Genomic DNA, 13,056 nt, shown 5'->3' with positions numbered 1-13,056 from the left:
CTAGAAGACAATACAAAAAATATTCTTGAAGCAAAATTTGTACTTATACATGTATTATATTTTAGTTTTCCTCCTTAGAGGATGTATTAAAGATACATCCTTAGAGGATTAGGAGATGATTTCCTCCTTATTTGAAATTCTTCCTATCTTATGAGGAGCTAAATCTCATTATGTTGGAGCATGAGGTAGCATATTCAAATTCTCTTGTATTTAGTGACACTTTCATTTGATTTAAAGTGGTTAATTGATTTATGCTTGATTTTGGAATGAAGTGATCACTTATCCTATTTAACTGGCTTGAGGCGTAGAGACATCTAGTCTTGAGTTGTGGTCCAATCATTTTTCCTATGTGTTTCTCGATGAAATAGGCCATAGATGAGCAATGAAAGATGTTTATGTAGAGTAGGTGTTGGATGTTGATGAGGTAGAAGTGTAAAATAGTATGTTGATCTTTTATTTATTTGCTTTTGAAAAACTCTTAGATTTTTTGGTTTAGTGTAATATCATTTCTCAATAGTATAGAAACCTTGTACATATATACTTACTTACATATATATATATATATATATATATATATATATATATATATATATATATATATATATATATTCATGTTAACTACTTTCGTTTCGTATATGTGATGATTTAGTTTAGTAGTTTAAACTATTAAATTGGGATGTTATAATGTAAATAATAAGTCATCTTAATTTATTAATTGATGCAAAAATTTTAAAATAAATTTAAATTACTATATCAAACTATGGAAATATCCATTACCTTCTTGTCTTTAAGCACTAACTCTATTGAAAAGGGAGGTTTTTGTTAGTCAAATTTGTATCAAACTACCTTGGTAAATACATTTAAATTCTCCTTCCTAAAACTGACTTTAAGAGAGTGAGCTTGTTTTTACAATATATCCAATTGAAAGTATTATATATAAAGAGAAACAACGTATCTATATATACATATAAATCTACTAAATGTGGATCCAAATATTAAAATCAATTAAGAGAGGAAATTAACATGTGAACAAAGGTCACGTAACCTTTCTAAAGAGGTCACGCCTTAAAAGGGGAGACAAACACACTATTTTTTAAGAGATCACATTACATATTTTATTTTCTTTTCCAGTTATTTTTTTATTTTTTTTAATTATTTTGTTCAATTTTATGCTTACGACACATTTTTGTGTTCCTTTGTTTTGTACACTCTATATAGATAGATATAATTCCGAAAGGACAAGTTTGAAATTTTCAAATTTACAAAGGTGTTGAGTAAAATTATGGGTGCAGGAAGAAAATATCTTATTAGCTTTTGTGGTTCCGATTCAATCTCATATATCAATCAATAAATAAATAAACTTATGCATAAATTAAAATTACTTTATATATAAGTATGTTTAGTTGAATTTTTCCGTACAAGTTAACTTATACATAAAATTAATATTCAACTATAAATAATTTAATCTTTTTCTTTTAAGTTTTCATAGAAAAATTTGTGCAGATTGGTTTAACTTATCCTAAATATCATTTCATCTTTTAGTAGAAATGTCAATGAAGAAGTTTGTACAAATATAAATCACTCCTTAATACCCATTCCATTAAAAGAATTAAACTCTTGCCAGAAAAGTTGTGCTACTTATTGTTGCAAAGTGTCAACAATACTATTAGGCAACGTACAAATTCTTTTATTAATTTTAATAAGATTAATCCAGTAAAACAAAAACGAATTAAAAAGTGAAATAGAGCAAAATCAAGCTGAAAGAATAGATAGGAACGTGGTGGAAATATATAAACAAGAGTTTAGAAATTTCTCTTATTTAAGGTAGTGGGAAAAAGACTATTCATTAAATTTTAATTTTTTTATTTTATTTTAAGAAAATTATTTATAATTTTTTAAGAAATTATATTATAGGAAAAATTTGTTTACTTTTTCCAGAAATTAAAAAAAAAATCATCTCGATTTGAAAGGTGTGATAAAGAAATACGCGTCATATGGCTAGATGTATTGTATATAAAATCTTGGCTCTACTTAAACTTTTAATTTTTTTCACTTTTTAGTTATAAAAATGTCATTTTAGTTTCAAGTTTTTTTTCGTTTGCTTTTAGAGAATAATAGAAAAAATAAATAACGAAAACAACTTAATTTTGTTAAATTTTTGCAATTCTTTGGAATCATATTGAAGAGAAAACAACATCAAACACGTTACACTAACACAATTTCCCAATCAATAAATTTATTTATTGTTTAGATTTTGTTTGAATAAACTTCGGCATAAACATTCCTTGAGCAGATAAATGAGAAAAAAAAATTTAAATTTAAAATTAATTTATAAATAAACTAAAAGTAGAATTTTTGAAAAATTATATAAAAGAAGCTTTCCAAAATTAATTGTGCATAAAATAAAGAAACTTGTCAAAACTACTGCGTAAATTAGTATAGCAAGTCAGAAAGAAATGATGTATTGGTAGTACATGTTGAATAGAATATAAGCTGCCATCAAAATGCATAGTATCCTAATCTATACATGGGACATTGAATATACAAATTTTGTCTAATTACATGAAAAGAGTTGACAAAATTATACATCTAAAATGTGTGCTATACACATGTCAATGCCAAGAGGCCAAATATTACAATTTACAATCTTGCTAATTTGTTTATATGGAACTGTTGAATTGAGCCACTTATGATGCCATCTCAGGCACTTCTATATGTGACTATAGCATAGGGAAGTTTACATCATCACATCACAAACATTCAAGTATGGTTAGTGCCAAAGAACTTAGATTAGAAGTCTTTTGAATTCTTGGAAAAGAATCATGCAGCAGAAATTGCCAAGTTCAAGCACTTTGTGATAACATCCTTCACAGTGAAGGAAAGAGAGCTTACACAGTTGGAGAACACAGAGCCATTTTCCTCATTGAAGAACATCAAGACCCCCCTCCTGTTATAAAATCAGACAGCTTGTCATTGCAGGGACAAAGAATGCATCAAATTTCATCCATTTTTTTCAGGAAGCTGTTTTTCTTTTGCAAACTATATGACTGTTCCCTTTTATAAAACATGGTTAAAAGTTGTACTCTCAGCAGCTTCTGGTTGTGCTCAAAGGGTCATAGTCGTACACGTCGCCGGCTTTCACAAACCGGCCCTTCACACGCCTTCTTATGTCGGCCCTTGCCTTGCGAGAGGCATACCGCACTTGTTTTTCAAACCTAATGAGATGACAAAAAAGATGTTCAATCATGTTTGGAGGAGTTTCTCTATGATTTCATATGCTAAAACTAGTGTTGTATGGATTAATTCATTCAAACAAATCCTTCAGCTGCCAAAGTCTTTAACCAACATTGATTCTCTTCAATGAAAAGCAAAGCAAATTGAGGCAGTCACTTACTTTCGTGCCTTCTTCTTTTCCTTGTAACGCAAGACAGCATTGCTGCGGTTGGCAGATTGTAAGGAATTCTCAGGACAAGGAGCAAACCAAGGAGGTTCTCCCATGAGAAGCATGGAAGTAGTCCCACAGTCTTGATAGTCTGCAGCACTACTTTCTCCGGTAATGCCAGAAAAAGAAAGGTTTGATTGTGCTTGCCTCCCCGTGAAACAAAGAATCGGTTCGGTTTTAGTACTCAAAATGGAATCTGCAGATGCTGCGTTGCTGCAAGCTGGTTGTGTTGCATTGACCAGTCCAACCGATGACCCCTGGACATAAAGTTAGATCTGAAATTAGGTATGGCATGAAAGAAATGTTAACCAACACAACCCCCCACAGAAGAAATTAAAATGCTATGTCTAGTGCAACTAACAATGTAATCATGCATCACATCACACTGTACACTGAACATCTCATTCTTAACATTTGAATGCATGTACCAAAAGTAACATAGATCTAAGGAATGAAAATAAAATGATATTTTCTGTTACTTCTTTAACATCATGCAAATATCCAGACAATCAGTATTTAACATCAGCACTTTGATTGATTTTGTCATCTCATCACCCAATCCTCCTAAAATCATAAGATCCTAAATGCTGGTGGAGGCTCAAGAATGGTTCTTATATCTAAGTCATTCCTCGCCTAGGAGCTCTTTGACCTTGAAGTATGTGGTAAAGTTCGGCTTTTATTTTTAAGAATGGGGACAACATTATTTGAACTCTTGTTGTTGACCACCTGGTCATATACACTTTGATGCCATGTCAAGGACCAGCCAACTCTCCTAAAAGCCTAAGCTGATTAATGTCTCAGCTTGATCAATTTTCAGAAGAATTATCAAGTTAACAAGATTGTGTCCATTGAAAGAAAATTGAGAGAAATTTTCTAGGCATCCAGTGGGCTGCTTACTAGTTTTATAACATGATTATAATCGTTGAAAATCTCACATCGACTAGAAATAAGACCAATTTAAAGTATATATATATATATATATATATATATATATATAGGTATAAACCTTACCTTATAAACTAATTTTGTAAAGTTCAATTAGACTTAAAGTTCAATTAGGCTTAAAGTTCACTTAAGCTTAAAGTTCAATTAAGCTTAAAGTTCAATTAAGCTTAAAGTTCAATTAAGCTTAAAGTTCACTTCTTAACAATAATAATCATGAATGAAGTAATCAAGGGGGTAATTAGAAGCTAACAAATGGCATCGAGCAGATAATTAGTTGCTACGTTATAGCCTAATCACCATCAAATAACATGTTTCACTTGATCATGTGCTAACACTGTATCATAAATGCTGACATTTAAACATTGAGAACGAAGCCACTGGGTTAACCTAACGTTTCAATCTTTCTTCCTAAACAATGAAATTAGTAATTAAACTGCTAAATCAAGAAAAATCACATCCGAGAAGGATTAGGGGAGACTAAGAAAAAATGTATTAAAGATATAAGTTGCTCATGGCATACAACCACTACAATTGTCAACTTTTCACCATTTTCAGAAGTCCAAAGAACCACATGTCTACGTCATGTATAAGCTTAGCATCAATATTACTCAAATGCACATGAGAATTTCACATGCAAAGCCAGAAGAGATTTTTTTTCCTTCATTTTACCAGTCTTCTGACTCAATTACTACCATCACAACTCCACTTATCAAAGGGTGTAAATCAGGAACCATGTTGTTCAAGTAACTTCAGTAGGAGAGAGACAGAAGGTGGTGTAGCTCTACACCATCCAACAATTTCAACTTGCAAAGATTTATAGTGTAACGCAATGCATCATTCATATTAAAGCAGTTTTATATTTTTCCAAACAGAAAAATAAAAATTGTTAGAGCTGGCTTGTTAACGTTTTTTATTATAAAAGCAGCTCCAGAAAACCTGATTTCGAAATCAAGAAAAGCAGAACAATGTAAAGATGTTTTCATGGTGGGGAGTGGATACGTAAATAAGCCATAACAACTCATTATTCTTTCAGATCTGTTTCTGAAATCACTTGATGGAACAAAATTTGTGTTCCCTGTCATTCTTAAAAACAGTTTTCAAAAGCTATTTTGCAAAATAGTTTTGAAGAACGCAAAAGCAAAAATAGAATCATACACACCTATAAATTCTTGATCAAATAATAGTTCAAAGCTAATTAAAAACACAATAAAGCACACTTACAACACAACTTGCCCAAAAATCCCCATTACGAATAATGCTGAATATAGGCCCTATTTCTAAATCTTTATGATAACAGTTAAATCACAATGACATCTTTTAAGATTTGATTAAACTACACTTACACCCCCTGCTTTTTTTTAACTATTATAAAGGCCTCCCTTATCACAGGGTATAAGTGTAAAGCTTTCAAAATTTATACATGGGTGCACATGTAATGAAAGAAGGGGTGACAATGTAATGTTTATGAAACAAATGGGAGATTGTATAGAATCTTAAGAAAAACTGGGGTAACAGTGAAATTCGAGAAAATCTCAGGAAGTGTCAGTGTAATTTCCTTATGCTAAAATATCCACATGATCAAGGAGAAAACAAATACACAATTGTGAATACACAAGATCATCACACAAGATCATCATATAACATATACAGAAACATAACATTTGAATCTGATGCCCCAATAGTAAAAAAAAAAACCATGATCATCACAGACAAAGGATGGGGAGAGTTTAGCACCTCGGCAGCAATAGCATCCTGACAACTGGAATCTCCGGCAGACATGTCCTTTGTCCCAAATAAACTATCAATTCCACCGTTTTCAAATAGCTCTTCGGAATGACTGAGGGCCATACCAAAAAGTTCTTCATAGTTCTCAAGATTTAGATCCACTTCATCCATGTCAAAATCATCATATAGATTGTCATCTTCACATAATGCAGGGCATTTTGTAGCAGGACAGTACAACTGCATATTGAAAATGAGATATTACAAAAGTAATATGATGAAACTATGAGAATTTTAACGTAGAACATTAAAGTTGTGTTAATTCATTTCAGTAAACAAGACTTAAATTGGAAAATCTGTACATGATGGCCCTTTAACTAAGCTAACCTAGTGATGACAGAAATATGTCTGCTTTTGTTTTCAATTCAACTTCAAGGTACCAATAAGTTAGGAAAACAATTAGTTTTGCAAAACCAAAACATACCTTGGACCAAGAAACAATAAAGTAACAAAAGCAAGTAGCTTTAAATACATCAATGGTTGTACAGAAAATGAAACAACCATAAAACTTGAGAATTGAACCAAAGGAATTATGATTCAACAAATAATTTTGCCATTGCCCTTGAGGATTCTATATGGAAACAAAATTTTAAATCCATCAAACCAATTAAGACCATGCACTAACTAATCCTTTTCAAACTTGCAATTACATTTCCCTGTACTGCTGTTAGAAAGTACATTACACCAAGTGTTGGTGATGTTATTCATGAAGACAATGATGATGGCATCCCACTATACCTTTGGCAGACATTCATTGGCAGGTCCATCTGGCTGGTCCAGAATCCGAGTTTCGGAGCTTGACTCGGGTATTGAAGATGTACCAACGAAAGACCTGTCCAAAGCAGGTAGATCAGTAACTTGATCTGAAACAGACACATTCCCGTTTTCAGGTGGAACTCCAACACTCTCGCTGTTCTCATTAATACTCATTAAGCCTAGTTCTTGCTCACATGTAGACTCCCTAATGGAAGGGATATCCAAGACAAATGACCATATTGAAGACAGTTCCGCGGCTGAAGGGCAGCCAGAGTAGCAACTGATTCCTTGTCTCTTATGTGTCGAAGATGTAGAGACTCCATGACCCAACCAATCACAATTCTGACACAGAGAAATTTTCTCTTCAACACATCTCACAAAGGCAGGTTGTGAATTGCATCTCTCACACAAAAGGGTGCGTGAATGACGCCTGGAAAGGGCATTAGCAGAATGAACATTCCGATCACAAGACAAACATAAGCATGCAGCATCAGAACGGCAGTACACCATGGACCTCTGGTCTCCACAAAAATCACATATATAACCCATCTTTAGACGTTTTTCTCTTGCCCCTTAGAATAAATCAAGGACTCTCCAGCTAGTAACAGTCTTAACAGACCAAGATGTACTCTGAAAAAACACAAGTTCCCCTCCCTATCTGAAGATGCAGAAGCTGAATTATGTCACATAATGCAGAAGCCATTAGATAATGTGACAAAGAAAACAGAATTTTAATGCTGTAAAACCAAATTCTAAAAATGCTAATAAGAACGGATAGATAGATAGATCGATACATGGAAAAAGAAAATGGAAATACTATTGCCAGTTCTGAAGAATCTGAGTAACGGTAAATATAGATTCTATGGGAGGTAATTTTACTAGACCAATATTATGTAAACTTGCAGCCAACACGAAAAAACAATAAATCAGATCAAAGCAATGAGAGCATGTGCTGTCTGATTTATATTAAGGATTTGATGTGACACAGGAAAACTAAATTCTAACAAATCAGAGAAAATAAGTTCACCTTCATCACAAAACCATACAATAGAAAGTGATTCTTTCAAAATAATAGCAATAAACAACAAAAAATTTCCAGAAACATGACTAAACTAACACAGAATCATATACCAAAATAAACAAAAAAAATCAAAAGGAGAATCAAAGACAACAAGAATAACGCATCTAATCCAATCACAACATACTAAAAAAATTACCAGTCTCTAAAAATTCTCAACGTCTTTCACTGCCTTAATCCCAACGAAAAGTCCCATGCCCAGAAAAACATGAACTTTAAAAACAAACAAAAAAAAATCACAGAACAAAAACGTGGATTTCCACGCTATATGAGAAAGCATAAGTGAAGAAAACTACCTGACGGCAAGGAAGACAAAGAGAACAAGATCAGTAAGCAAAAGGGTGTTGCTTTTTCAAAAAAAAAATTATTTTTTTTATATCTGTGCAAAACTTAAAAGCAAAGAAAGAGTGCTGGAAGTAGAAGCAGCTGAACTTTGTGAAGTGAACAACAGGCTCTTTCTCTCTCTTACTTTTTGTGTGTGTTTCTCTCTCCTCTCTTCTGTCTTCTGGTCTGCCAAGACTAGTCTGTTGTGTTGAGAAGTTGAGATAGAAAGAAACAGGAAGATAGAAGATGGATAAATGTAGATGAGATATGAAAAGAAAAGAAGAATAATGCAAATGGTGTGTGTGTGAGAGAGAGTGTAGGTAATATGACATAAGCAAAGGTGATAAAAAGTGCAAACAAAAGAGAAAAAAAAAATATAATGCAAGTGGGCCCATGTCCTTTTCTCAATGAAAGGAAAAGGTTGGGCTTTCCCTTTTTCCTCTCTCCCATCACAAACTATAATTAATAAATATAACAATAATTATTATTATATTTTTCTCTTCTTCCCTCTCAATCTACCCGTGGGTCTCTGACTGTTTCATGATCTTCTTCCATTATTTTAATGTAAAGAAACTTCATAGATTTATTTCCACAATTACAAGTAAAAAAACAACTAAAAATATTAAAGTTTCAGTTTTATATTTTGCAAAATAAGTATATTTTTTAAAAATAATATAATAACTTAATGTGTACATAAATATGAAGTGAAATAATATATATGTATTATTGGAATAAATTACATTGAAATTTGTTAGATACTATTTTTTGTTTAAAAAATGAAAAAGTTGTTTAAGGTTATAAAAACAAAACATAAAAAAGTAAACCTTTATGATTCATTATATTTGTATTAAAGTGGTATGTGATAATATAATAATGAATACATAGTGATTGGAAGGCTGAAGTTTGCTAAAAGTGCATCACAGACTGAGTCCTGCAAATGGATGTGTTACATGTTACCTTTTTCACTATCTTTTTCTTTCATTTTTTTTTTGTTACTTATGAGTTGGCTTTTTCAGTATTTTTTATACTATTGCTTTGCTTGGTTTGGTACCCACAACAATCGCTTGCCTAATTATGATTTATTTTACATAACATATCTCCAATTATATGTTTATTGGTACTATAGTAGTTGCTGCCTACTTTCTAAATCTAATATCTTCTCACATGTATTGCATTACTATTATATAATTATTAAAATTCTTAAACATCAGAGTCAATATTTTATTAAATAATTATCACATGTACCAGTAATTTAACTTGTTTTTATTCCATAAAACACGTTATACAAATTAAATTAAACTTATACATCAAACACCATGGTCGGCTATTCAAAAAGAAAAGTATCGCAGTGAGTTCCACGTGTACTATTAATTTATTAACTATTTTATATTAACTTTTAGCCTAATTTTATATTAATTTATTAACTAATTTCATATATTTGGGACTATTATTTGACTTATATGTAAATTGGGTGTCACATGTGTGGAGTGAGTGGGCATGGTTTGCTTTGAATTTTAAATTGTGAAAAAAGAAAAATGGGTTATCTAAAGAAACAGTTAGTTTGTTAGGTTTATTTTGTAAAAGATTGAGTGACTTGTAATGGTGCTTCTCCCACTAAATCTAACTCTCTAAGTGCCACTTCTTTCCCATTGCTTATCCATAAAATCTCAGCTTCATTTTCAAGCAGCTGCCTTGCACCATATTTTCATTCACAAAATCATTATCTTATTATATATTTTATTTTTAAAATATTATAAACACTAAAGTTTTTTAATTAAATTATAAAATTTTTTATTCTTTCAAGTTTATGAAAGTTAAGGAAATTTTTTTCATTAAATGATATGTATAGTTTGTCCAGAATTGCTTTTCTTTTTTTATAAAATATAAACATAAAATATTTCATAATTTAATCTAAAAACGAAACATAACTTTATATGATAACTCGATATAACAAACATATTTAGCTTTATTATTCTTAATTTACTTTTTCATTTGTACTAATAAAAAATATGTGTCTACATATACTTTTTTCTTCATGTAATTTAAAATACCACATAAATTAGAAATAATTATTTGAATTGAAAATAAATATTTATGAACTTAAATATAAAATAATAAATTAAATATATTAATAAAAGATTAATTTAATAATCTATATTAAAATCTTAGTTACAAAATCGTTATAAACTGAATCTCCTTTATTAATATAATAGGAAAAACATGTGTTTTACCTTTTCTTTACGATAATAAAAACTAATAGAATTTTTCTTGTTGTTATTATTGTAATTATAAAATAAAATAAAATATAAATAATTTTCATAATTTTATTGTAAATATTTTTATTTATTTTGAAGATATTTTTTAATTAAAATAATTATTAAATTAAAAAAAACAGTTAAATTGAAAAACACAATTAAACTTAAAAAATGTCTTTCAAATAATAAAATTGATAAAGTAATCATTTTAATTTGAAAAAAATTATTTAAAAGATAAAATTGAAAAAAAAATGTGAATACCAAATAGAAGAATTCCTTTTATATATATAAGGTGATGTATTTTTAAATTAATATACATTTTGTTTCGGTGTAGATGTTTTCCGGTGTGTCTTTGTTGCTCCTGGCTGTCTGGATACTCCGACGCTCAAGTCAGATGTGAGTTATGGAGCCTTCAGCTCTCAAGAGAGTGATTATGATACTACTCTGAAATATTATTTAGGGTCTCTTGAACAGCTCCTTTCTTGTCATTATATTTATAAGCCAAATAAAAATAAGCTTACTTAAAAATGTGGTTAGTTACTCAGAAATATCTTAACCGCTTAAAATATCTAAAATATTTTACTTAATAAATATCTTACTACATAACACATTTTATACCATTTAATCAATTTAAACAATTACCCAATTTATTTAATTTTAATAGTTTTGATATTGGAAGAAATCATTGAGCGTAATCAACGTAACTTTTGTGAATGAAAGACATGAACTAGTTTTTTCTTTCATTAATTTGCATGAGTTGACATTGACTTAATGATGTGAAAACAATGAGAACAATACAAGAGAAATAAAAGGGCTTCTACTAATCTTTTCATAATCCATTCATGCATTCACACCATGAAAATAATGTTTTATAATAACATAAATAAATAAATAATAACAAGTAATGAATTAATTTTGTGGGGGTGATGGGACCCTTGCTTTCAAGTATCTATCACATGAGTTACATTATTATTGAGGGGTATTTCCCTGTTTTGTTAGACCATGCTAACTTGAATTTTGTAGGGTTTTGCATTTTTGTAGGTAATAATGCTTTATTTTATTACATAACTTATTTTATTGAAAAAAATTAAGACATGTTTATTTTTCAGTTATCATAGAAAAACTTAATTTGTCACAACATAAGTCTTGAGTTAAACTATTATTGAGTTGTTGAAATTAGGAACAAATGTCATTAGTCTCTTTCATCATTGTTTTATTTGCTTGTTGATACTAAACCATCTCATAGTTATTAAGATACTAAACCATCTCATACATACAATATGCTTATGTTTTTTTATTTCGATTTTAAAACAAAAGTTTATATTTATATTTGTCTCAATACCAATACCTTTTTTATTATATGTTGACTATGATTGCACCACGCATCTATTTATTACATGATTTTCAAAAAAATAAATTGAAAAAGTTATAATTTTATCGATTATTATTCAATACTAAAAAAATATATTAATACTTAATTAAAAGTAGACGTTTTCTTCTCTTTTATGTAATTGATTAATAAAAAAATATATATTTCAAAACAAAGTATCAAATAAATTAAAATATATTAGTAAGTTAAAGTGATGACAAATCCAAAAATAATCATATACATTCAAATGTTGTCCATTACTTGATTTAAATAGAGAAGAAATCAAATTTTATTTATTTGATATTCAACTAACATTAGGACAAATTCATAAAAAAGAAGTTTGATTCTGATAATTTTCTCATTATAGCGGTTTAATGGAAAAAAAAATAGAGGTACAAAATGTTTAAATTACAATATACACAAACACATTAAAAAAATAATGAAGCATGCTCCACACCAATTTTGATGGATCATAATTTTAATCCTTTAATTAATGTATTAACTAATTTAAATGATTTGAAATGATCATGAGTTAAATTTTGAGTTTGAAATGATGAATTGACTTCAAAACTCTCACCCAAGTTCTAGATCATCTTGCAAAAGTAAAGTCTTATTCAAATTTTATTTTTTGCCTCACATGACGGAGAAAAGTGCAAATTTTGGACCCACTCTTCAAAATCCCTCTCACTATTACTTAATCAAAGTAGAAACTATCTTTAAATTTAGTTATAATTTTTGAAAAAAGAATAAAAATATATATACATATTAATCATTTTACGTACATACTTGTAATGATGATAAAGTGGGATGCAAAAAAATGTGGGATGGGCTTAGATTTCAAGCCTGCCAGCCTATATAGGTTCATGCAGCAGGGTGTACCAGGCTATTTGTTGACCTGCATAAAGAAAAAACTTACATTTGTGTATGATAGTTACTTTCCTTATGGACTTCTAAACGAAAGTTCCAAATTATTGTATGGGTGCAAAAGATTAGTGTTATATATCTTTGAATGTTTTTAAATCTCAAGAATTCACCATTCATATATGAATATGATTAAGATATTGCATTATCAATTTATCATTTAGCTTTCCAAAGTCTCTACTTA

General features: G+C 29.7%; 1 protein-coding gene across 6 annotated transcripts; it reads right to left on the bottom strand.

The window, feature by feature from the left end:
- Positions 1–2,477: 2,477 nt before the first annotated feature.
- On the bottom strand, positions 2,478–8,630 carry LOC108319801 (zinc finger protein CONSTANS-LIKE 9). Of its 6 annotated transcripts, none has more exons than XM_017551061.2 (5): positions 8,473–8,630; positions 6,908–7,598; positions 6,122–6,349; positions 3,395–3,699; positions 2,478–3,215 (listed from the first exon to the last, which is right to left on the bottom strand). In XM_017551061.2, the coding sequence occupies exons 2-5, from the start codon at positions 7,472–7,474 to the stop codon at positions 3,086–3,088; spliced, it is 1,230 nt and encodes a 409-aa protein (XP_017406550.1). In that variant the 5' UTR covers positions 7,475–7,598; positions 8,473–8,630; the 3' UTR covers positions 2,478–3,085. The 6 variants fall into 6 exon arrangements, with proteins under 6 accessions (XP_017406550.1, XP_052734684.1, XP_017406551.1 ...); XM_052878724.1 differs by having other exon boundaries at positions 2,478–2,947; positions 3,084–3,215; positions 6,908–8,625; XM_017551062.2 differs by having other exon boundaries at positions 8,143–8,624.
- Positions 8,631–13,056: the final 4,426 nt, after the last annotated feature.

This window comes from Vigna angularis, chromosome 6 (assembly GCF_016808095.1).
Source record: "Vigna angularis cultivar LongXiaoDou No.4 chromosome 6, ASM1680809v1, whole genome shotgun sequence".
In the NCBI taxonomy this organism is placed as follows: Eukaryota; Viridiplantae; Streptophyta; class Magnoliopsida; order Fabales; family Fabaceae; genus Vigna; species Vigna angularis.
Note: the sequence above shows the minus strand (reverse complement) of the source record. Positions and strands in the feature narration are given on the sequence as shown.